At 43.2% G+C, this 22,500-nt stretch overlaps 1 protein-coding gene across 1 annotated transcript in view; it reads right to left on the bottom strand.

The window, feature by feature from the left end:
• HIBADH (3-hydroxyisobutyrate dehydrogenase) overlaps positions 1-22,500 on the bottom strand; it is a 159,022-nt gene that overhangs the window by 106,432 nt on the left and 30,090 nt on the right. Inside the window, exons 3-5 of the mRNA XM_085876998.1 lie at positions 20,281-20,390; positions 14,020-14,141; positions 2,014-2,147 (exon numbers count right to left, since the gene is read on the bottom strand). Coding sequence (XP_085733124.1) covers positions 2,014-2,147; positions 14,020-14,141; positions 20,281-20,390 — 366 coding nt within the window. The remainder of the gene's footprint in view (positions 1-2,013; positions 2,148-14,019; positions 14,142-20,280; positions 20,391-22,500) is intronic.

Raw genomic sequence — 22,500 nt, 5'->3', positions numbered from 1 at the left:
ACCCACAAGATGCCCAGATGATCATCGTAAATGGTACTGCCATTATCAACATTATCAAGCCAGGAACATCTGTGTCATTCGATGATTATGTCACGAAAGTCATGGAATACATCCGTAAGCAGTTTAATGGTGAGGTGCTGTGAGTTAATATGGTGTTTGATAGCTACAAGAAGGACAGCCTGAAAGCTGGCACACGACAGAAGACAGGTAAAGGTACCCGAAGGCATGTTCATTGGAAGAATAAAGTACCAAGTAACTGGCAGTCTATTCCTGCGTGAAGAATTTAAACATGTCGAGCTCTTCCATCTCATCAGTAAACATGTTGTGAATGAAGCATTCCTGGGAATGGCCATCATTACCCATGGCGAGAAAGTGTTGCAGTCTGCATCCTGTTATCTTGCTAGGTTGATGGATTGTACACATGAGGTGGAGGACAAAAAGATGTTCATGCATGCCTCAGATGGAGCTCAAGATAGTATGAAAACATTCTTCTCAAAACTGTGGATAAGGATGTTATAGTCATAAGCAGAAGTCTGGCTCAGAAGATTGGTTGCGAGTATCTATGGTTGGCTTTTGGTACAGGCACCGGTATCTCGATGCGACAGCCATGGCTCAAGCACTTGGTGACAATAAATGCAAATGCATTGCACTTCCTGCATTCCACGCCTTGACTGGATGTGATACAACATCTTCATTTTCTGGGAAAGGAAAATGTAGTACAGCCTGGTCTGCGTGGAATGTCTTCAATGATGCCACAACAGCACTGTTCACACTGGCTGAGAAGCCAACCACAGAGAATGCCCTGACTGTTCTTCCCACAACTGAGAGATTAGTGGTCGTCTTCTTGCATATGGCAGCTGGGCTGCCAGGTAGCTATCATTTTGTTGGGGCACAGCTGTGCCGCCGATGCTGTGCCCCTCTACCAGTACACTGGTACTCATTTCACTGACCTTGGAAGGATGACAGGCTGAGTCAACCCCACCTGGTGTTAATTCAGACGCCAACGTGGCTCAAACTCAGGACCCTAAGATCCAAAGCCAGCCACCCTAACCACGAAGCCAACACCAGGCTTAAGAGATTAGTAGTGATCATGTATGACTGTGGGAGCCCTGAGAGTAGGGTGAACAGTCAAAGGCAGATATTATTCACTCAGAAAGGCAGGGAAATTGAAAACATTCCACCAACACAATATGGACTGGCTCAGCATCTGTTGCAAGTGGGATACGAGGCAGGTCATGTTTCAGGTCAAGAAATGATGAAAGCACCACAATTGCCAAGTCCAGCAGACTTCGGGTGGACTTGGGAGATGTCCAATGCACAGTGGAAGATGAAATGGATGACTCTTCCACCTGCTGATGAAGCATGCCATGCAATCATTTAATGTGGATGCACCAAGGGATGCAGGGGACAGTGCAAATGCAAGAAGGCAGACAAGATAATTTGAAAATTGTCATATTTGGATTCCTTGGTCCTGAAAACATAGGTATAGACACCAAAATTCAATTCCTATCGATATTATTAGCCGATATATGAGACGTTCAAAATTTGCATGTGGGCCATTTTGGAAAATGCCTGCCACATCCAGCACAGCTGAAATCCAGTTGGGGTCAACTTTTGAAATAAACTGTTATGGGCCAGAGTAACTGTGTGCCAAGTTTCCTACTTGTATCACAAAGTGCACAATTCGACTCTAGATGGGGCTTAAGCCTCTGCACCAATAGTCCGCCAGTGGAAGTACGCAACTATACCGTTCCCTTCTTGAAACCTTGACCAGGTGAAAGTGGTTTCTTTTCCAAGTTGATGTGCTGGGAGTGCAAAATTGCCTTGGCCTGGTGATGAATGGAAAACACAGCCTGTGCATGCAGGGTTCTGTCATTTATGTTTGAAAGAAAATTTGAATTTGATTCAACATTTTCTTTTTCCCCACAAACAGTTTCGTTTAACATGAGTGCTTAACTTCCTTGCAAGAGGAAAGAGGGATGTGCATTCCTCGAAAGGGAGCATTTTACATACCTGGCCTGTGCCCACCTCACCACAGTACAAGACCGTAGCTCCCATGCACGCCAGCAGTTCTTTCGCAGCGTGAAACTCGTCTTTGAGTCCACCCACCATGAAGGTAAGTTTGGCAGACCTGGCCGCACCTACACCTGTGAACACAAAGCATCCAATAAACCTTCTAATGGTTCGGTAATTTAACAACGTTGTTATTTGAAGACAGTAAGTTATGGAATACTGTACAATTTTACTTTATTTTCAGCCAAATGTCAAACGAGAGAGAAATAAGATGGGTATTTATCAATGCCCTTCAAAATAGTTAATTCATCATCAATCAATACATTTTGGTTGTGATCTCTTTCCAAACAAGTTTTTGCAAATTTGACTGGATGTGAATACGATTCATTTCAAACCAGTGGAATTGAAAAGTTAAGGTGGGAAGCAAATTTTTTATGAATGCAGAAAATAAAATAAAAATTAATATGGAATATATTATTTTGTAAGAGTTACTTCTTTTTTTTGTTTTCATGGTCAAGGCTCAAGGAAGAGCTCGGACACAGAACAGATCAGGACACAACAAAACAAAGGGAACAGCAGGAGAAAGGGGAAATGCCAATAGCAGGGCAGGGGGAGAAAGTAGACGGAGGAAAACAAACAAGGGATGCAGGTAATGATGAGGGGTAGTGGCAGAGCTCACAGGGTGGACGAGATGGATGCATAACCAAAATTTTGTGAGGGGTGGGGGTGGTTTAACAGGTGTAGAAAATATCATGGTTTTGGATGGGGGATGACTTGAGCTGACCTCAAAGGGCGGAGGAGCTCCTTGTGAGCCAACGGCCATCCATATCTAGTGCCCAACTGTGTCTGCGGACGTCCTCCTGCAGTTGGGTTACTTTTTTATCAGGAGGTTGGTGGCAGGATTTGCACTCCGGCCACCGTAAACCCCTTAATTCCGCAAAACACACAAACGGAAAAAAAACTGAAAACCCACTCTGTGGGAGTACCTCCTGTGCAGCTTCCCTTCGCAGGGCAGCTCACCGGATGGTGGTATTGGGGCAAAGCCTTCGGGACCCCCAATCTTTGATGAAAGGAGGGAAACCACGGGGTAACCTCCCTAGGTCAGATTGCGGGAGAGTGTGTCGGAGTGGTGCTGAGGTGTCGTCCACCAGACGGCAGTCTCCTTGGGTTAACCTGAGGCGGTTCCTTCGGGTAGGTGCCTGGAATGTCCTATCCCTTAGAGAGGATGATCACCTGTCTCTGTTATCATCTGAGCTCAAGCGTTTGGACATCGGTATTGCAGCACTCTCTGAGGTCCGGAGACCGGAGACCGGATTGCGGCGAGATAATGGTGGGTGGTTACACCTACTATTGGTCTGGTCGCTCTGATGGTAGCGATGGCACTCGGTAGAGCGCATACATCGGCCACGCAATGCCTGAGGCACGAGAACATATCGGGCCCAATACATTTTTGAAATATCATTCGATAGTCTCGTTTTTGGCCCCATTTCTCAATGGCGAAGAATCACTGTAAAATCAAATAATCCTCGGATCCAGATCTGGATTCGGATCTTCAACAAAATTGAATCAATTCGTCCCTGTGCACACCCAACATGTCCAGCAAGTTTCGTCCGAATCCGTCCACAACTTTTTGAGATATTGTGCTAAATATCGCTTTTGGCCCTATCTCTGAATGGTGAAGAATCGTGTAAAAAATTCTAGTAGTCGGATCCGAATCCGGATCTTCACCAAAATCTAATCAGTTCGTCCTCGTCACACACCCAACCTGTTCACAAAATTTCATCCGAATCCGTCTCGAACTTTTTTGAGATATCCTGCACACAAACAAACAAATGAAATTGCTCGTTGAGCAAGGAATTGCCGGAATAACTTTGTCATATCTCCATGATCTCTGAAAAACCAAAAACCTGGAAATCAATTTGGTTCTAAGTCGATAGTGCTACTGTTTAATGAGTTATAGCACTTAGTTTGGTCATGATCATAACTTGGAAGTCAATCGGACTTGAAATGGCGTTTTTATCGCAATTTGAAATTTTTGACCCGACCGCTAAGAAGGGTGTTGGTGTGACACCCCAATGAGACATATGGTTGGATGCAGAATTGGAAGATGCACATTTTGGATTTGGTTTGAAATCGATACGACCATTTTAGCGGACGTTATTGCGAAAATAAGAATTCCGGTTTTTCGGTGACCTTGACCTTTGACCTAGATTCACCAAAAACGACAAGTGTGTAAGTTGGACCATGGCCGACGTCTGTACCCAGTTTGGTCATGATCGCTGAAACGGTGTGGCTGCTACACGGTAAACAAAAACACAAACAAACAGACAAGCCGGTAGGCGGACATGGGTACCCAGGTCGAAAAACCAGTTAAAACCAGTACACATTTTCAACTGGTCTCTATTGGTTCTAATTGGTCTTTAACTGGTCTCTATTGGTTTCAACTGGTACCAGTTAAATTCAGTCAGAATTCCAATTTCCCAGTTGAAAAAACCAGTAGCTCATATTTGTACCAGTTAAAGTCTTACTGGTTCCAGTTGATACCAGTTGCAATGTACTGGTCCCAGTTGATACCAGTTGCAATGTACTGGTCTCCCAGTTGATACCAGTTACAATGTACTGGTCCCAGTTGATACCAGTTAGTTAAATACAATTGTATTTCAACTGGTAATATATCACTCTATTCCAATTTCCATATTAAAACCAGAAAGAAACCAACTGGCTTTACTGGTACCAGTTGGCTACTGGTTTTCAACTGGTACCAGTTGACCAGTAAGCTACTGGTCTTTACTGGTTTTTTGACCTGGGTAGTCGATAAAGTCGAATTTAGTCGTTTTTCAGCCGTTACTAGCCAACAAAAGCGTCCATAGCAACAGTTCTTTCTCACACATAACTAGGACATACCATGAACCTACCATACCAGTTTCATGTATATCTGACTCATAGTCTCTGAGATATAACGAATTTCGTTTTTTTATTGTTTTCGACCAGGGTTCATTCAAAGTCTATATTCTCCGACAGTTTTCATAGGATCCGGCTGGAAATTTTTGACAATATGGCTGAATGTCCTGCCCACAGTCACTCATGGCCCGATTTTTGATTTTCGAAAAAATTAATTTTTGAGAATTTTTTGAAAATTTCAAAGGTCCGTTGCTAGGCAACGGATGGGTCCATAGCAACGGTTCTCATTTGCACTCAACTAGGTTATGGTATGAACCTACCAACCAAGTTTCATCGAAATTGCCATTTTATTAACGGAGCACTGGACCGAACAGTCATACAGTACATACAGAGACAGACAGACAAACATATCGACGGAAATACTGATAAGGGTAGACTAGATTGACTACCCAACAGACAGACAGACACACAGAATGACACACACAACCGACCAACATAATTGCCGAAATCCAAAGGATTCCGGAAATTAACAAATAGACAAACAGGGGTGAAATCATAACCTCCTTCACCTTCAGTGGTGGCGGTAACTATACTTTTCACAGTCGATATCCATTTAAACTCAAATATTCCAGTTTCCTGAAGACACTTTACTCATCTTACCCTCACAGCAGAAAATCTGATCTGCTTGCCACTTGCAATTCACAACCAAAAATTTACCATTCTCTTGTCTGAAGTCTTGCAAAGGGTGACTTCCTGTTTCCCGGAGTAACATGCAGTTTAGCGGTCCTTTGATTGAGGTGTAATATTTGTTTAATAAATTTAATGGAAATTTCAATATGGAGTGGTATTGTATCACTACCATATAATAAAATGGCCATCACCAAAATGGCCTGTAGAAAGGAAAACCATTGTGCTCTTTTGGCTCGAGATATTTATTTTGAAAAGGCTTTGTTAAAAGAACCATTGTCGTTAAAAGTACAGCCAAGGTATTCATTATCACTCACAACTTCAACTTTGTCATGACCGAACATAAAATTTGGAAAATTTCGGACTTTACCTCTTGAAAAAAAATGATAACTTTTGTTTTGGATTCAGAGCTCACAATGATCCCTTACTGCATCGAGCACACGCTGGAGTTCCTCGGGAGATTCAGCCATCACAATTGTGCCATCAGCATGAAGTAACGCACACTGCCTGAGAAAAACTTCTGTATCATCATCGCTCAGGAAATCATTGATATTGTTCAGGATTCAGTGGTGGCGGGATTCGCACCCGACTCTTGACCCCAGTGTTAAGGATTCGGACGTCACTTAACAGCACCGCCATCTCCGGGGTTATAACACCGGCTGGTTCGGCACAATTCTCGGGTTACGCGCCTCAGATCACGACACCAAAATACACCTGTGCCTTGCCAGCTGGGGGAATAGACCCCGGTTACAGACTGGTTTTGTCAGAGACCGAGCGGAGTCTACCAGTCCGTAACCATTTTGGTTTTATATCCAAATCGAGCGGATCGTTCCTCGGCGCGGCACGAATAAATTCAAGGCGGCAAATCTTGTATAACTCAGCCAGATTTATTGGGGACACATCGGGGAACACAACACAAGCAAAGCATTCACGACAATGGTATAATTAATCTATAACCCGTTCTTAACTAGGGAGCTACGGATTACGGGTTTTGAAGGAAACCCAAGCGAGATAAACCTTAGACAACATGCAGACAAGACACAGACAGCATGCAGACAAGACACAGAGTACTTGGTGATGCTTCATGGACGAGAAGAAAAGTGTCAAAGGCCCGAACGCGGCTCGTGACAAGCCGATGTCAACGGATTCGAGCACCCGGCTTGAGCATGCCGCATGGCAAGATGGCGGCGTCCTTTTTCTTCTCCCGGCACCGCTTGCGCACGCATCCTCGGCGCGTCCAGACCCTGCGTGGTCGACGGCCCAAGACGAAAGATCTATGGTATGCTCCAGCTGGCTTTTCACAAGGTCCAGCATACAAGCCCAGGCCTGGCCTGTTCACCAGACAAGGCCAAATCAAGGTGTTGGGCTCCGCAGGCGGATCGACAAACGTGTCGAGCTGTGTCGAGCCGTGAGGTGAGTAAGGACAGAGGCTCCGTGGTTAGACGCAGGTTGAACCTGTCGATGACCTCCTCATAAAGTCGATCGTCGACTCACACAGCAGCCAGTTCCTCTCGACACAGATTGCAGCCTCCCACTAGTCGTTTCTATACAGCAGAATCCTCACTCGACACTCAGGCTCAGTTACTCCCTCGGCAGATCGCCGACTCGACCCTCAGGTTCAGTTACTTCCTCAGCAGATGGCAGATGGCAGACAGACCTCATGCAGTCCCTTCCCTGCCTTTCTTTCGGCTCGCTCCTCACGAAAGCCGATCGCAAAACAGACACAGCCGTCCCCTGTACAGCCGATCGCACCACCTTGGTGCTCTCAGTTCTACCTTTCTTTTTGGCATTCGCTCTTTTTGGCCACACCCACTCAGAGTGCTGGGCGGGGACTGCTTTCCGGAGAGGGGAAGGAAGAAGAAGAACCTCTCGGTACACCACCACCGTACGAACAATGAGCATGCCTCCTACACCTCCCGACACACATGTAACGTCGATTTACCGAACAATCTGGCTAAACATGCATTTAATGGGGGATCTGGGCTAATCCTATATTTAATAACACACTAAGGGCCATTTCCGCAACAATATTGTAGCGTCAAGGGCTCAACTGATGTTGAGTTCTTTGCGGCGGGAGGTTAAAATCCTGCGGTGTACCGATCAGTTTTAACTCCCGTGGAGACGTTCCGAATCATGAACCAGGAAAGATTGGCCACTGACAATTAATTAATTCAAGGCTAGAAGCCATAAAACGTGTCTGGAATTAACGAAACATGGACAAAGTGAATATCTTATACCAGTACACAAAGATGACGCACACCACCAAACTGAGAGACTTCTCCATAAACACTGGGTAGAAATTTGGAAATAACTCCTCCACAAAAGGAGTCAGTTTTGGATTCAGACATACAAACAAAATCAAAATCCTTCATGTAAACGTCAAGGACACATTGCTTAGCTTTACTATAGCGACACCACCCGCATGGAGACCCACAAACATGATGGGTGTATAGTGTATACTGTATACGGATTGGAAGCATAAAAGTGATCACAATCAATTATCGTTTTAACATGGACACAAGAGCAATAAACTTCAATACTGCCACGAGGCACACAAACGGCATTTGATATAACAAAGGAGTCGGGCCTGGCCTATACATCCAGGTAAAAGTCCAGGCCACGGCCTTTACTCTCTGAACAAACTGTGCTTTTATCTTTCTATCCCACCTTCTCACAGGCAAGGCTCCGAAGCTTAACATTAGTTGCAGGATCTGGGGAAGGAGAGTCAAGCAGCTGTGCAGGACTGGACCCATATTAGCAAAGCTCTGATGAGATTTGATATGGAATAGCTGAGTACCCGCCTTTCGGGCGATCTTGTTCCAAGCATGCAATACGTTCTTCTGACGCAGACCTAAATTTGGGTGGTGTATAGGCAAGTGACAGCTCTGTTTTGGAAAATAAATAACCCGGGTTACGTGCATGAAGCAAAAACATCTCACAGCACTGGAAAACGTGGGGGACAGGAATACTGGACTGCAAATGGTGAAGATTTGTAATACCCTCCTCCACCTGGAGGCGGTGCTACATGATACACATTTACGGAGAGAATTTGCGTCCCCCTTCCCCCCATTTTGAGTATTTAGCAAGAAGAGGGTTACTGCTGGACCATATGCACCCTGCAGAAACCTGGGAGGGACAAAGCCAAGAGAGGGTAGAGCATGCAAGACCAAACAGGAGGCGGTGGAATACAGGAGGGGCCACCAGCTGGTCTGCGATGTGAAAATTAATACAATTAAATACGTGTCTGGCCTCAGTCACTGACGGAATTCCGGAGGCTGAAAGGTTTTAAAATATATTGTGGTGGCAATGTACACGTTATTAAATCATTTGGTTACTTGTTCAGTGTTGGCGAGGTTCTGATCACGTAGGCCATCATTAATGGCCACTGTTGGACACGCACTAAAATGACAAAAATTACAAGAACAGAGTTCGACTCGAAGGTATTTGCTAACTTCATAAATTCATATTTGAAGAAGCTGAAATTAGTCTGATTTGTTTCTCATAGCCAAAAAATTGCTCCAACCTGCAATAAATAAAAATAAGCAAGATGATGAACTGTTCTCCGAGCAACGCAATTTTAATGCAAATGAGCATTTGGTGCATGAGCAATTAGGAGCATATTACGAGAGTACAATCAGCTTGAAATAACAACATTATAAAACAAACTCAGAGTAGCTTGCATTCTCCAGCTGGAAGGCAAAGAACAAGTATGGGAACTTATAGTCACACCACATAGCCTGCAACCAGTGTGTACAAGTCCTTCAACGGTCACCAGACACCATCTTCAAGTTCACCTGAGGTCAAACATGTCAAGTCTCACCATCCAAAGCCTGGTGACAAATGGTCAAGTGAATTTCTGGTATACATTCCACTCCCTTCTATACCTCGACTCCGAAAGTATGGAGTCGTATTGGATGCTTATCAGGAAATCGGAATACTGTATATTAACATTGCCTTCACTGAAAAGGAAGGGTTCTGTTCTAATACTGCTTTGCTCTACCCACCGTATCCCCCATAACAGACTGCTCTCTGCAGCACTTGGACGACTTTCCCAATAACATTCAGAAGTTCCGATTCAACCGCAACACTTCCTCAATGATCGACCTCCATGGAAATTGCCATCGGATCCATCGTACGAAGGACGTCCTCTCCTCTTGTCTCACTATTCTTGAAGGTTCTCTCAGATAGTCCTGAATTGTTCTTGAAAAGTTGCAAATGTTACACCTATTCACAAGAAGGGCACAATGTCTGATTCACTTCACTACAGACCGGTCAGGCTTCTCCCCCGCCATTATCAAAATGATGCAATCGATCATCGCTGTCGACCTCAGGCATTATCTTGTCTCAGACTCTCTTATCTCTGATCAACAGTTTGGACCACATCTCCATACTGGCTGCTTAAGCAACTGACGATGTCTCAGTCGTCGATGCGAAGCCAAGTCGATTCTGAGCTGATTCAAGCTCATTACAGTGTGCAAGACTATCACCAAAATATCATGGAGAATGGGTCCTCACTCCGGGCTGTTTTTCTATCTTGCTGCTCCACACGCGATCAAGTCCAAGGGCTCTCTGTGTTATTGGAATATCACGGCAGGATTTTGAGTGAGGTAGTCCTCTTCTCACCCGCGGCAGCCAGGTTGATGGACTGTTGTATTTTTTTGCGTCAATCCTGGTTTCGCTCCTCCTGATCTCTAGTCTCTCCATCCTTCCCACAGCATGCCAAGGTTAAATGGGTACATCCAGAAGCACAAACCTGGTTATATTCCCCAATTCTAAACTGGACACTCATTTTCATTCTTTCATAACTATTCACTCATTTGTGCAAATTACTCTTTGTCTGTCGTCTCATGACCCTCCACCAGTCCTTCAAGAGCGCTCCCTATCGTCACCTGCTTCCTCCCATAACCATCACTGCTAACTTCGACTTTCGCTGACACCTCCCACCACAAAGCCCCTTTCATTTCTGCCACTCACCCAATCATGTGCAATGTCTTTGTCTTCCAGTTCCCCTTTGATCCTCTGTCAGTCTGTGAACCTGCTGCTCTCTGTCATTTAGGTCCTCCATGAGCCTAGACTTCTGTCGACAAAAAAATAATTTCACGTGAATGATCCATGACTCTTAGATTACAAACAATTCAATACATACTTGTATAATAATTATAAAATATATTTTCTTACGAAGTCGGTATATACACATGTTAAGGAAATAATAATAAAAATAAAAGTCAGCATTTCTGAGAAAAATGCGAGCATCTAATGCCCCCGTATGATACCGCAAAGTAGTTTGTTTGAAAAGCATGACTTGTTACCTCCGCTGCCGAATGTGGATGGAGGTGATGTTTTCACCAACGTTGGTCTGTCTGTGAGCAGGATATCTCAAAAAGAAGTTACGGACGGATTCGGACAAAACTTGCTGGACAGGTTGGGTGTGTGACGAGGACAAATTTATTCGATTCTTGTGAAGATTCGGATCGACATCCGGATACTATAATTTTAAAGTGATTATCACCATTGAGAGAGGGCCAAAAATGATGTATTGCACAATATCTCAAAAACTTATTGACGGATTTGCATGAAACGTGGTGGATGAGTTGGGTAGCTGATAAGAACAAGCCAATTAGATTTTTGTTCAGGTACGGATGCAGATGCGGCCTATCAGTGGGATACAAGATATAATCTGTTCAGCCTGACGGAGGTACACGCTCGACCGAGTGCCGTTCTAATTATTCACTGCTTTATCTTTCGTACAACCCAAAATGTGCAATAGACAAACAGACAAACAACCCAAATCGCCAGTGTAATGTTGATGCACTAACCTATGCCCTACATCCACAAAATGTCACAAGGTGACAAAGCACCAAGCTGAGCGGTGTTCTAACTCTGTGATCAGTATTTTTGACATTTTCATTCAATATCAGGCCAAATCATTTAACAGTTGTTACTGTCCTTTCTATTTTCTTCCAGATTTCCCTGTGGCCCTGTTCCTCTGCCCACATTATGCCATCACAGATGCTGCTGGATGCTTTGTGGGGGGGGGTGGGGGTTCGGAAGGGGGATGCAATGAGAACCCTAGTCGTATCGTGCCTGACCTAACGCCTTCATTGTGGGCCACGGTAACGCCCAACTGTCAGGCCTGCATGGGCTAACACCAGGCCGATGGCGCGGCTGCATGCTGGCCCCAAAATAATTAACTTTGCGGGGCACCCCTCACTATTATACTTCCCTCTTGCTGTCCACACTATAACTGGCAGGCATGCCCGATCGCTTCGATTGCCTTCCATGCTGTCGGCTTGTAAGCACAATTACCGTGACCCTGTAAGCGGCACTCTGAGGGGTGCTCTTGGAGCTGCGTGCCACAGCTGTGATGCGAGATCAGACCCCTGCACACAAGTAGACTTGCAGAGTTCTATGTAATCAATAATTCCAAAATGTGGTGCAGGTGCAACTTCATAGGAAGGCAATTCAGCTATAGTTGTGTTACAACTTTAATTTTAATTATTTTTATGGATTCACCATAACCCCATCCCCCCACCCCCTTTTATATATGCAAACTCGCTTTACTGCTGCAACCTTCCATGACCCTAACAATGTGTAACTGCAATAAGCAGAAGCATTTGAATCAGCCAAAATGCTTTTATTTATTTTTTACATTGAATGAAGTGCAACATAAATCGATCCTTGATAGTCAAACGCATCACGTCCGCTGTGCTTCAGCAAGTGCTGTGGTGTCATGACCCTCAGCATGATAAATTATATTCCCAGCCCCCCTATTCACCCAGAATGTTGTCAAGTCAACAAGACAAATCACAGTAACCATCTGCTGTGGGGAACATAATAACATAAATAAAACAACAACAAAGGACAAATTAGGGTCCATTCATAAAAAGGTGCACATTTGGCAATTGGTGTGATGCAACTGACCAATTCATCAATTTAAATGAGTTTCAAAACTCGATTGCTGGTATGTTTTGTCTTCGCTCAGGCCAAAATGACATGGCAATAATACTCCTCCATTCCTAATTATGTATGATTATTTCAAAACTCGTAAAAAAAAAAAAAAATTATGTTTAATATTCTAAACAAATAGTAAATAGGACTGGAACGTTCCGCATCGGTCATTCACAAATGGTGAGAGCGTTCAACCGAACAATACAGGACAACATTCGTCATTCGATGAAACAAACCCCAAGTTCAAAAGCAAATCTTCAAGGTAAAAAGGATGGAATCTTTATGTAACTGCGGTGACTTGCTGGGCCAACGTGTTAAAATAACGGCAGGATCTTTCACACAGACCGCCTGTGGGTTGACAGCCCCTCCGCCCCATTAGCGGTTTATAATGACAATCAGGAGTCAGTCAAGCAAAGACAGGGGCAGCTTGTTAGCTGGCTTGCTAATTGCCTCTCTTGGTACGAAGGATCACATTGGATCTTTCATCCCAAGCACAGGCGCACGCACAACATTCATCAACCGCGTGGTCGTTTAACAGCAGGAGGGGAATGAGGTGTGTGAAGCTGTTGAGGGGGTTGGGGGTGGGGAAGTTGATACTCTCCAACTCCAAAAACAAAGATGACAAAATAGTCGTAAGGATAAGATGAGCTGAGCAACATTCATTATGAGCAATCACAAGCAGTTAACGTGGACGCCAGCAAGAAAGGATTGACCAATAGTCCCTCCGCGGTAGCCAAGCTACCGACATCAGAGGGATCCGATGGTTGTTTACAGTGCTGGCACAGGATGCAACAAAACATAAAACCCAGGCCTTTAAAACAGTGGCTTTACTCAACAAACCTTTGTGTGTGTGTGCGTGTGCTGGAGACCCCTGGTGGTTCATAATCACCACATGAGGGTTCAGCAGTTACAGCGGTGAGATTTTTTCAAGTGCTCAATGTTAATGGAACTCATCCAAACGCAGCAAAAAGTGACAGAGGGTGGTTCATCAGACAAAAAGGAAGGTTAGCTGAGCTTGTTTATTGCAATGAACTTTACTTTTTCATCACAATGACAATAAACGCTTGTTGTGACAAAAACAAAATCTTATTTTACAGGATCAGTACAGTGGGACTATGTTCCTACTTTGGGTATCAAAAGGTTTCTTGCTTGAAAAAAAAAAATCAAAAACAATCAATCACTTTTCATCAAAATATAATTTCTGTCCATAAACCCTTAAAAAAAAAAAAACAACAAAAAAAAAATCATCTTTTTTAGAGGCATTATAATTCCTGCACTTCTTGCACATTTGTTTTGTCAAGGGATGCCCAGGTTCACAGAATGAGGCTAATTTGAGAGCTCGCATGGAGGAAATTTGCAAAGCAGAGTTTGCTCCCAAATGGTCAAATTTACAATCTTGAGGCAAAACATCAGTGGTAGCGATTGTGGTGAAAGCAACTAAAAAGTAACCATCAGAACAACAATGCTGACCTCCAGAAACAGGGGCGTCCATGAAGACAGCACCTTCACGCTCGGCAGCTTTCGCCATTTCCTTCGACACCATGGGGTCTATGGTGCTCGAGTCGATCAACAAGGATCCCTTTTTCACCTTTCTGCAAATCCCACCAGAGAGTAAACAAAGCTTTCCTTCAAATGCAATTGTGGCGAAAATGTGGCACGATATACGAGTAAAATAGCTTGTTGAAAGAAGCAACCAGCTGCGACATAAAACTCAATGTCCAGATAACAATATGGGGACACCCCTTACTTTAAGCATGCCCAACAATGATGCTTCCGAACCATGACCACAGGAATATATTGCAATACAACGTGCAAGACTATAGGTTACATGTTGAGAAAAGATATTGCACCGCGAAACCAATCGATCTACTCTTCTCGCGATTTGGATTTTTCTATTCGTTACCCCGTGCACATGAAGCGGAAAATCGGGTTAAGCAATTGGTTCACTTTTGCGTCTGTCTATCCTGTCTACAAACGTCAGTTTATGATTGAGGGCCAAATCATTTTAATTGAATGTTATATTTTGAACACAAATTGGAAAATTAATCTGAAAACGAAAATTAATTAATTCATTAATAAAGCCGTCGTTGCGCAGTTTTTAGCACTTTCAAAAACCCCTTTCATTTAGCAGTACTTGGACAAACTATTGCGGCGTTTTACGTCATCACGAGCAAAGAAATTTGCCGCTCGTAGACCCCGCCAATGTCCTCGTTTCTCAAGACAGTCAATGGTCAATGGAGGTTGCTCCAGAATTGCAGGGTGTCCCGGAGTACTTAGTTCCTCAATACCAACCACAGGCTTGTTGTAGCAACTCTTAAGTTGCACTTTAAATCCATGAAAATGGTACCATCCCAGCCAAGGCTGGATGTTGGCAAGCTCAAGGATGAGATGGTAGCTGAGGAGTTTGCGAACAGGCTGAGTGGATATTTGGGGTGTCTGGGTGCTTTGGGGGGTCCTGAAGAGTTATGGATTACCTTCAAGACCACCGTCCTTGATGTTGACGGTAGATGCCATGGAACTCACCAGAGGGCAAAGAATAATTTTGTCTCTCAAGGGACACTGGATACCATTGCTCAGAGTCGCAGGGCCAGGCGAAATGGCAGAACTGAGCTGTTCAGGGAGCTGAGGCACAAAACTGTACGTGCACCAAGGGTGGACAAGGAGGCCTATGTGAGAGAAATCTGTGAGGGCGAGAGCATCACCTGTGGTCAAGTGATTCTCATCCTGCTTACAGGGGAATTCACGCATTGCGTTCGTCCAAACCCGTCCCTCGATGTGATGTGGTGAGAGCAGAGGGTGGTGGGCTCTTGACAGAGGAGTCCGAGGTGAAGGCCCGTTGGGCTGGTGACTTCGAGCGGCTGTACCAGGCTGATCCACCAGCTGTCGATTTGGACGTCAGGAGTGTTACAATCCCTATTGCTGACCCTCCAATCAACTGTGGTCCACCTTCCTTTGTGGAAACACAGGCTGCGGTGAACCGGTTAAAATGGGGTGAAGCTCCTGGGATCTGTGGCATCCATGCTGAACTTCTCAAGGCTGGTGGAAATGCTGCACTCGTATCGTTGTATGCAGTTCTGTGCTCTACCTGGAACACAGACATCATCCCAACTGACTGGAAGAGGGGCCTTGTTGTCCCTCTCTGGAAAGGGAAGGGTGATCGCCAAGACTGCAACAACTACCGAGGAGTGACTCTGCCCTCAGTGCCAGGCAAGGTCTTTGCTCGGATAATTCTTGATAGGGTTCGCCACCATCTGCTTGAGCACCAGCGTCAACAGCAGTCAGGCTTTACACCAAAGAGGTCAACGATTGACCGTATCATGCTTGCTCTTCGGGTCCTCACCAAACGTAGACGAGAGTTTCGGCAGAGGCTGCTTGCCACCTATGTTGATCTCTGTAAAGCGTTTGATTCAGTGAATCGTGAGGCCCCCTGAAGGATTCTTGGTCTTTGTGGGGTGCCACCAAAACATATCGATCTGATGTCTGAACTATACTCTGGTCTTGAGAGTGCAGTGAGATGTGGTGGTACCATCTCTGACTTATTTCCAGTTGTGACTGGAGTTTGTCAGGGGTCTGTACTGCCCCCCCCCCCCACACTTTTCAGTGCTTGTATGGATTGGATTCTGGGGAGGATGTTGGAAAGATCAAGCTGCGGTGCATCATTTGGGAATGTCAAGATCTCTGACCTTGATTTCGCATATGATGCAGTCATCTTTGCAGAGACTCCAGATATCCTTTTGGGGCTCTCGAGGTGCTGAATGAGGAGTTGGAGTAACTGGGATTTTGGGTTTCCTGGGTCAAAACGAAGATCCAGGCTTTCAAAGACATCTTGGATGCTGCTATCTTTTCTGTACCTGTTTGTGGTGAGGATGTTGAGGTCATGGAGAGATTCACTTACCTTGGCAGTGATATTCATGTCTGGTGGCTGTGAGCCAGAGGTCAATAGATGTATGGGTTGGACCTGGAGAGTCATGGATTCACTGGATCATGGGGTGTGGCGCTGCTGGTACCTGTGCAGAACGCCGAAAGGCTGAGTCTTCAGGTCCTTGGTTCTTCCAGTCTTGCTCTACGATGTGAGACTTGGACTCTAACCAGGGATCTGAGACAGAGACTCAATTCCTTTCGTACCAGGTCTCTTTGGAGAAGCGTTGGCTATCGCTGGTCAGACTGTGTCGAACGAGCGGTTGCTGAGAGAGATTCAAATGAGATTTGTCACCTGCATAGTCCGTGAGCATCAGCTGCAGCTGTGTGGGCATGTGGCTCATTTTCCTAACGCCGATCCTGCTCACCAGATTCTCTCAGTGAGGGAGGCCAATGGGCTGACCAAGTGCCTCGTGCTTGCAGCAGGTTGTTTGGCATCTCAAGGAGATGGGGATGGGCCAGGCATCTGCCTATGGGATGGCCAGACGGAGGCCCCTGTTGTTCCGGCAGAAAGTGGATGCAGCGACGTGCGACTCCGGCGCATGCTCCCATACCTGACCTGAGTCGGCCATCTTGGATCTGATGTCAAAAAAATAATGACGTGCATATGTCAGCCATCATTCATTATCTGTGGGCCAAGTTTGAACGTCGGTCAATGCATGTCCGAGAAATGGTTAAGTCGTGTTCAACATCGGACTTTCTTTTCCAACTAAAATGGCCGCCAGTCGGCCATCTTGGAGCTGATCTGGAAGAAAAAAAAATGACCTGCACATGTAAGCCATCATTCTTATCTGTTTGCCAAGTTTGAACAAGATCAGTAAATGCATGTCTAAGAAATGGCTGATGACGTGTTTGATACCGGGATTTTTCTGTTTTTTTAAACAACTAAAATGGCCACCTGTGTACCAGTCGTCCATCTTTGATCAGATTGCTAAATAAAGTGAGGTGCACGTGCATGTCACCATGTGCTTGTGCCAAGTTTGAACAAAATCGGACAATGCATATATGAGAAAAAGTTGAGAACGTGTTTGACACCGGGTTGTTGTTTTTTTTCCAACTAAAGTGGCCGCCAGTCAGCCATCTTTGATCGCGTCGCAAAACAAAATGATGTGCATGTGTAAACTATCGTGTGTTGTCTTTCCGCCTTGTACGAATGAAATTGATCCATACATGTCCGAGATATGGTTGCAGACGCACACACGCAAAGAGAGACCAAATCCATAAGCCCGCATTTCGGACCAAGTCCAACGGAGGCAAATAAAGGTTCAAAGAGGGAGAAAGGCATATAAATAAAATTAATTCCAGGTTTTAGTGCCATTTTCTCCAGTGTCTATTACACCATCTTATTTAATACGTTACGTTAGTTCTACGTGCCTGTTTGTGTCCTTTATAACATCCTTAAAACAGTAAGTTTCCTGTTTGGAATGATTTTCAATTTGTTTGACTGCCAGATAGGTAGACAGAGAAAAAAATATTATTTCACTCCTTTCTGCACATGCACAATCGGGACTAATTCCGAGCCATGGTACACTAAAACGGCAAACCTGTCTTCCTATTCATGTTCTGATTCGTTTTCAAAATATAATATTCAATTTAAACAAGTTGTTCCATGATCATAAACTGATGACGTACAATTGGACAGACGGACATTACCAATTGCTGAACCCCAATTTTCGCTTCACATGCGCTGGGTAACTACTTAGAATGTCCTTTATTTAAATGAGTGAAAACATGCACAATGGTGGCTTTCTAGGGTCAAAGGTCTTGCAATCTTCATGGATAAGATTCTTCACCTATGGGCATGGTGAAAGCGGTTATCCATTTGCACGAGATGCACAATGCTATGTATGTATCATGCTCTGGATTTAAAATCAGAATAGCTCTCTCTCTATCGAGTGCAGTCTGTTGCAGCTGGTTGCATCATTCGTTGGGACGCGGCTATGCCACTGATGCAGTGCCCCCTTACCAGTGCACTGGTACTCATTTTGCCGACCTTGGAAGGGTGACAGGCTGAGTCAACCTCCTGGTGTATTAATTCAGCAGCCCAACGGGGCTTGAACTCAGGACCTTAGGATCCCAAGCCGCCACTCAAACCACTAAGCCAACACCAGGCTATCAGAATAGCTGCCACCATTGAGATAAGAAATCATTGACATTTTTTTTTTCAAAACTGTTTACCTGTTCCTGTACTCGTGTACGTTTCTCCTTAAAATGTAGTTATTACTGCTGCATTCCTCTCTCACTTGTGCTTCAGCCTGATCTGCTCTTCCTCCTTTTATCAACTCCACCACCAAAGGTGGACAGAGGTTATGTTTTCACCCAGGATATCTCAGATTTATGGATGAATTTGGAGGAGACGTGGTAGACAGATTCAGGTCAGGTATGGGAGCATGCGCCGGAGGAGCGTGTCGCTGCGTCCACTTTTGGCCGGTACTCCAGGGGCCTCCGTCTGACCATCCCCCAGGCAGATGCCTGGCCCATCACCATCTCCTTGAGATGCTGATAAATGTGCTGCAACCACGAGACACGTGTTCGGCCCATTAGCCTCCTCCACTCACGAGGCTCCCTCACTGAGAGAATCTGGTGAGCAGGATCAGCATCAGGAAAACGAGCCACATGTCCACACAGCCGTAGCTCACATTCGACGACTATGCAAGTTAACAAATCCCATTTGAGTCCCTCTCAGCAACCGCTCGTTGGACATGAAGTCCTACCAGCGATAGCCAAGGATTCTCCGAACAGACCTGGTACCAAAAGAATTAAGTCTCCATCTCAGATCCCTGGTCACAATCCAAGTCTCACACCTGTAGAGCAGGAATGGAAGCACCAAGGACCTGAAGACTCGGACTGTCATATTCATGCACAGGTACTGACAGTGCCACACCCCATGATCCAGTGAATCCATAACCCCCCAGGCCTGACCCAGACGTCTGTTGACTTCCAGGTCACAGCCAGCAGAGACATGAATATCACTGCCAAGGTAAGTAAATTCCTCCATTACCAAAACATCCTCACCAGAAACAGGTGCAGACAAGATAGCAGCATCCAAGATGTCATTGAAGCCTGGATTTTAGTTTTGACCCAGGAAACCCGTAATCCTATTACGTGCAAGATGAGAAAGCCCCCAAAGGATATCTAGAGTCGCCACAAGATAACTGCATCATCTGCGACATCAAGGTCAGAGATCTTGACATTCCCAAATGATGCATCACAGCTTGATGTCTCCAACACCCTCTTCAGAATCCAGTCCATACAAGCACTGGACAGATTGGGTGTGTGACAAGGACGATTTGATTAGATTTTGGGGAAGATCCGGATACGAGAATTTTTTAGGTGATTCTGCGCCATTGAGAAAGAGGACCAAAAACTGGATGTAGCATAATATTTCAAAAGGTTGTGGACAGGTTATGACAAAACTTGGTGGATGAGTTCAGGAGGTGACAAGAACAAGCAGATTAGATTTGGGTTTGGTCCAGATGTAGATTTGGCCCATCAGTAGGTTACAAATGGTAACCTGTTCAGCCTGACGAGGTATGCACTCTACCGAATGCCATTCTAGTATTGACACCGATACACACCTCATCTTGATAGATATTTGCTTGAACATTCAAAATCTCATGCAAGCTATTCAGGAAGCCATTTGGTGCAAGTTCATTTCTGCTACCCTTGTTCTCAATTGTCATTTTTAATCACAGGACTTATGCATGCTCTATTAGAAGCATTATTGAAGAGGGGGTGGGGGGGTGACTTTTCTGAAGATAGAAGCCAAGAAAGAGGAGCAAAAACTTCCCAGAGAAACCACAGCCAACACACTTGAGAATTCCAGTTGGACCAGTGAAAACGTCAATCACATTGGGGCTGGACGGGAGCATGGTGATGATCCTATCAGCTCGCTCAGCAACTTCCAAAGGTGAGTCCATAATCTGCAACGGAACATCAACCAGTGGCAATGTGGCCACAGTAGATACACCTGATTTATTCACGTTCATTATTTGAAATTTTGAATGTCAAACCAAAGCAAGACTTCATGCACCTGTTGAGCAGGCCTGAAATATATTCAGACCAATGGCTCCTGCAGCTATCCGATAAAAACCTTGATAAAGGTTTGGAAATCATTCAATCTATTTACTGTATATATATACATATACATACATGTATATATACATACATACATATATACATATATACATACATGTATATATACATGTATATATACATACATATATACATGTATATATATACATGTATATATACATACATATATACATACATGTATATATACATACATATATATATATACATACATATATACATGTATATATATATATATATATATATATACATGTATATATATATATATACATATATATATATATATATATATATATATACATGTATATATATATATATATATATATATACATGTATATATATATATATACATATATATATATATATATATATATATATATATATATATATATATATATATATATATATATATATATATATATATATATATATATATATATATATATATATATATATATATACATGTATATATATATATATATATATACATGTGTATATATATATATATATATACATGTGTATATATATATATATATATATGTGTATATATATATATATATACATGTGTATATATATATATATATATATATATATATATATATATATATATATATATATATATATATATACATATATATACATATATATACATATATATATATATATATACACATATATATATATATATATATATATATATATATATATATATATATATATATATATATATATATATATATATATATATATATATATATATATATATATATATATATATATATATATATACATATATATATATATATATATATATATATATATATATATATATATATATATATATATATATATATATATATATATATATATATATATATATATATATATATATATATATATATATATATATATATATATATATATATATATATATATATATATATATATATATATATATATATATATATATATATATATATATATATATATATATACACACACACTACCGGTCAGAAGTTTTAGAAATCCGCATTTTTCCAGTTTTTACTGAAATTTAAGCAGTTTAATGTTTCAGCGTACTCTGGAAAGAAGGCATAGAACAAATAAGCAATTGCAGATAAAAAAAAGAAATCATGGATTCGTTTTGTTGAACAAAATTTAATCTAAATTTTTGACTCGTATAGCAGATATAACAGCCGAACATACTCGTGGCATTCTTTCCACAATGTAAATCAAATATTGTTCGGAAAGTTCTTCCCAACACTGTTGCGGAAGTTCCCACAAATTTGTTGCACTTGTGCGTTGCTTTGTTTTCACCCTTCTGGCCAGTTCATCCCAAACCAGCTCAATGGGGTTTAAGTCTGGAGACTGTGCTGGCCATTCCATGATTTGAAGCCCACAGTCTTGTTCTTTTCTTCTAAGGTAGTTCTGACATAGTCTGGAGGTATGTTTTGGGTTGTTATCTTGCTGTAGAATGAACCCCTGACCAACTAGGCATAGACCAGAGGGTATTGCATGGCGCTGCAAAATGCTGTGCTAGCCCTTTTGGTTCAGGGTGCCAGTCACTCTGTGCAAGTTACCAACTCTGGATCCATCAAAAGAGCCCCAGATCATCATGCTTCCTCCTCCATCTTTGACAGTTGGTGTCACACACTGAGGACCCATCCTTTCGCCGACTCGACGGCATACAAAAACCTTGCTGTCCTGTGAGCTGCCTATCGCGCAAGCTGTTAACTCTCAGAAACTTGTCTTCTGATTGTGTTGTGGCTTTGGGTCTGCCAAACCTCTTCCTGTCACAGTTTCTTCCAGTTTCCAAGTGCTTTTGATGGTGTAGGAAACTTTTGCAATTTCTTACTACTTACTTACTTTGCAATTTCTCTAAAGGAAAGACCTACACTTTTAAGGGTTACTAGACGACCCGTGAACCCGTTGGGTTCCCGT

This window comes from Eptatretus burgeri, chromosome 4 (genome assembly GCF_056783735.1).
Source record: "Eptatretus burgeri isolate ZD-2024b chromosome 4, Ebu_testis_v1, whole genome shotgun sequence".
Taxonomy (NCBI): Eukaryota; Metazoa; Chordata; class Myxini; order Myxiniformes; family Myxinidae; genus Eptatretus; species Eptatretus burgeri.
Note: the sequence above shows the minus strand (reverse complement) of the source record. Positions and strands in the feature narration are given on the sequence as shown.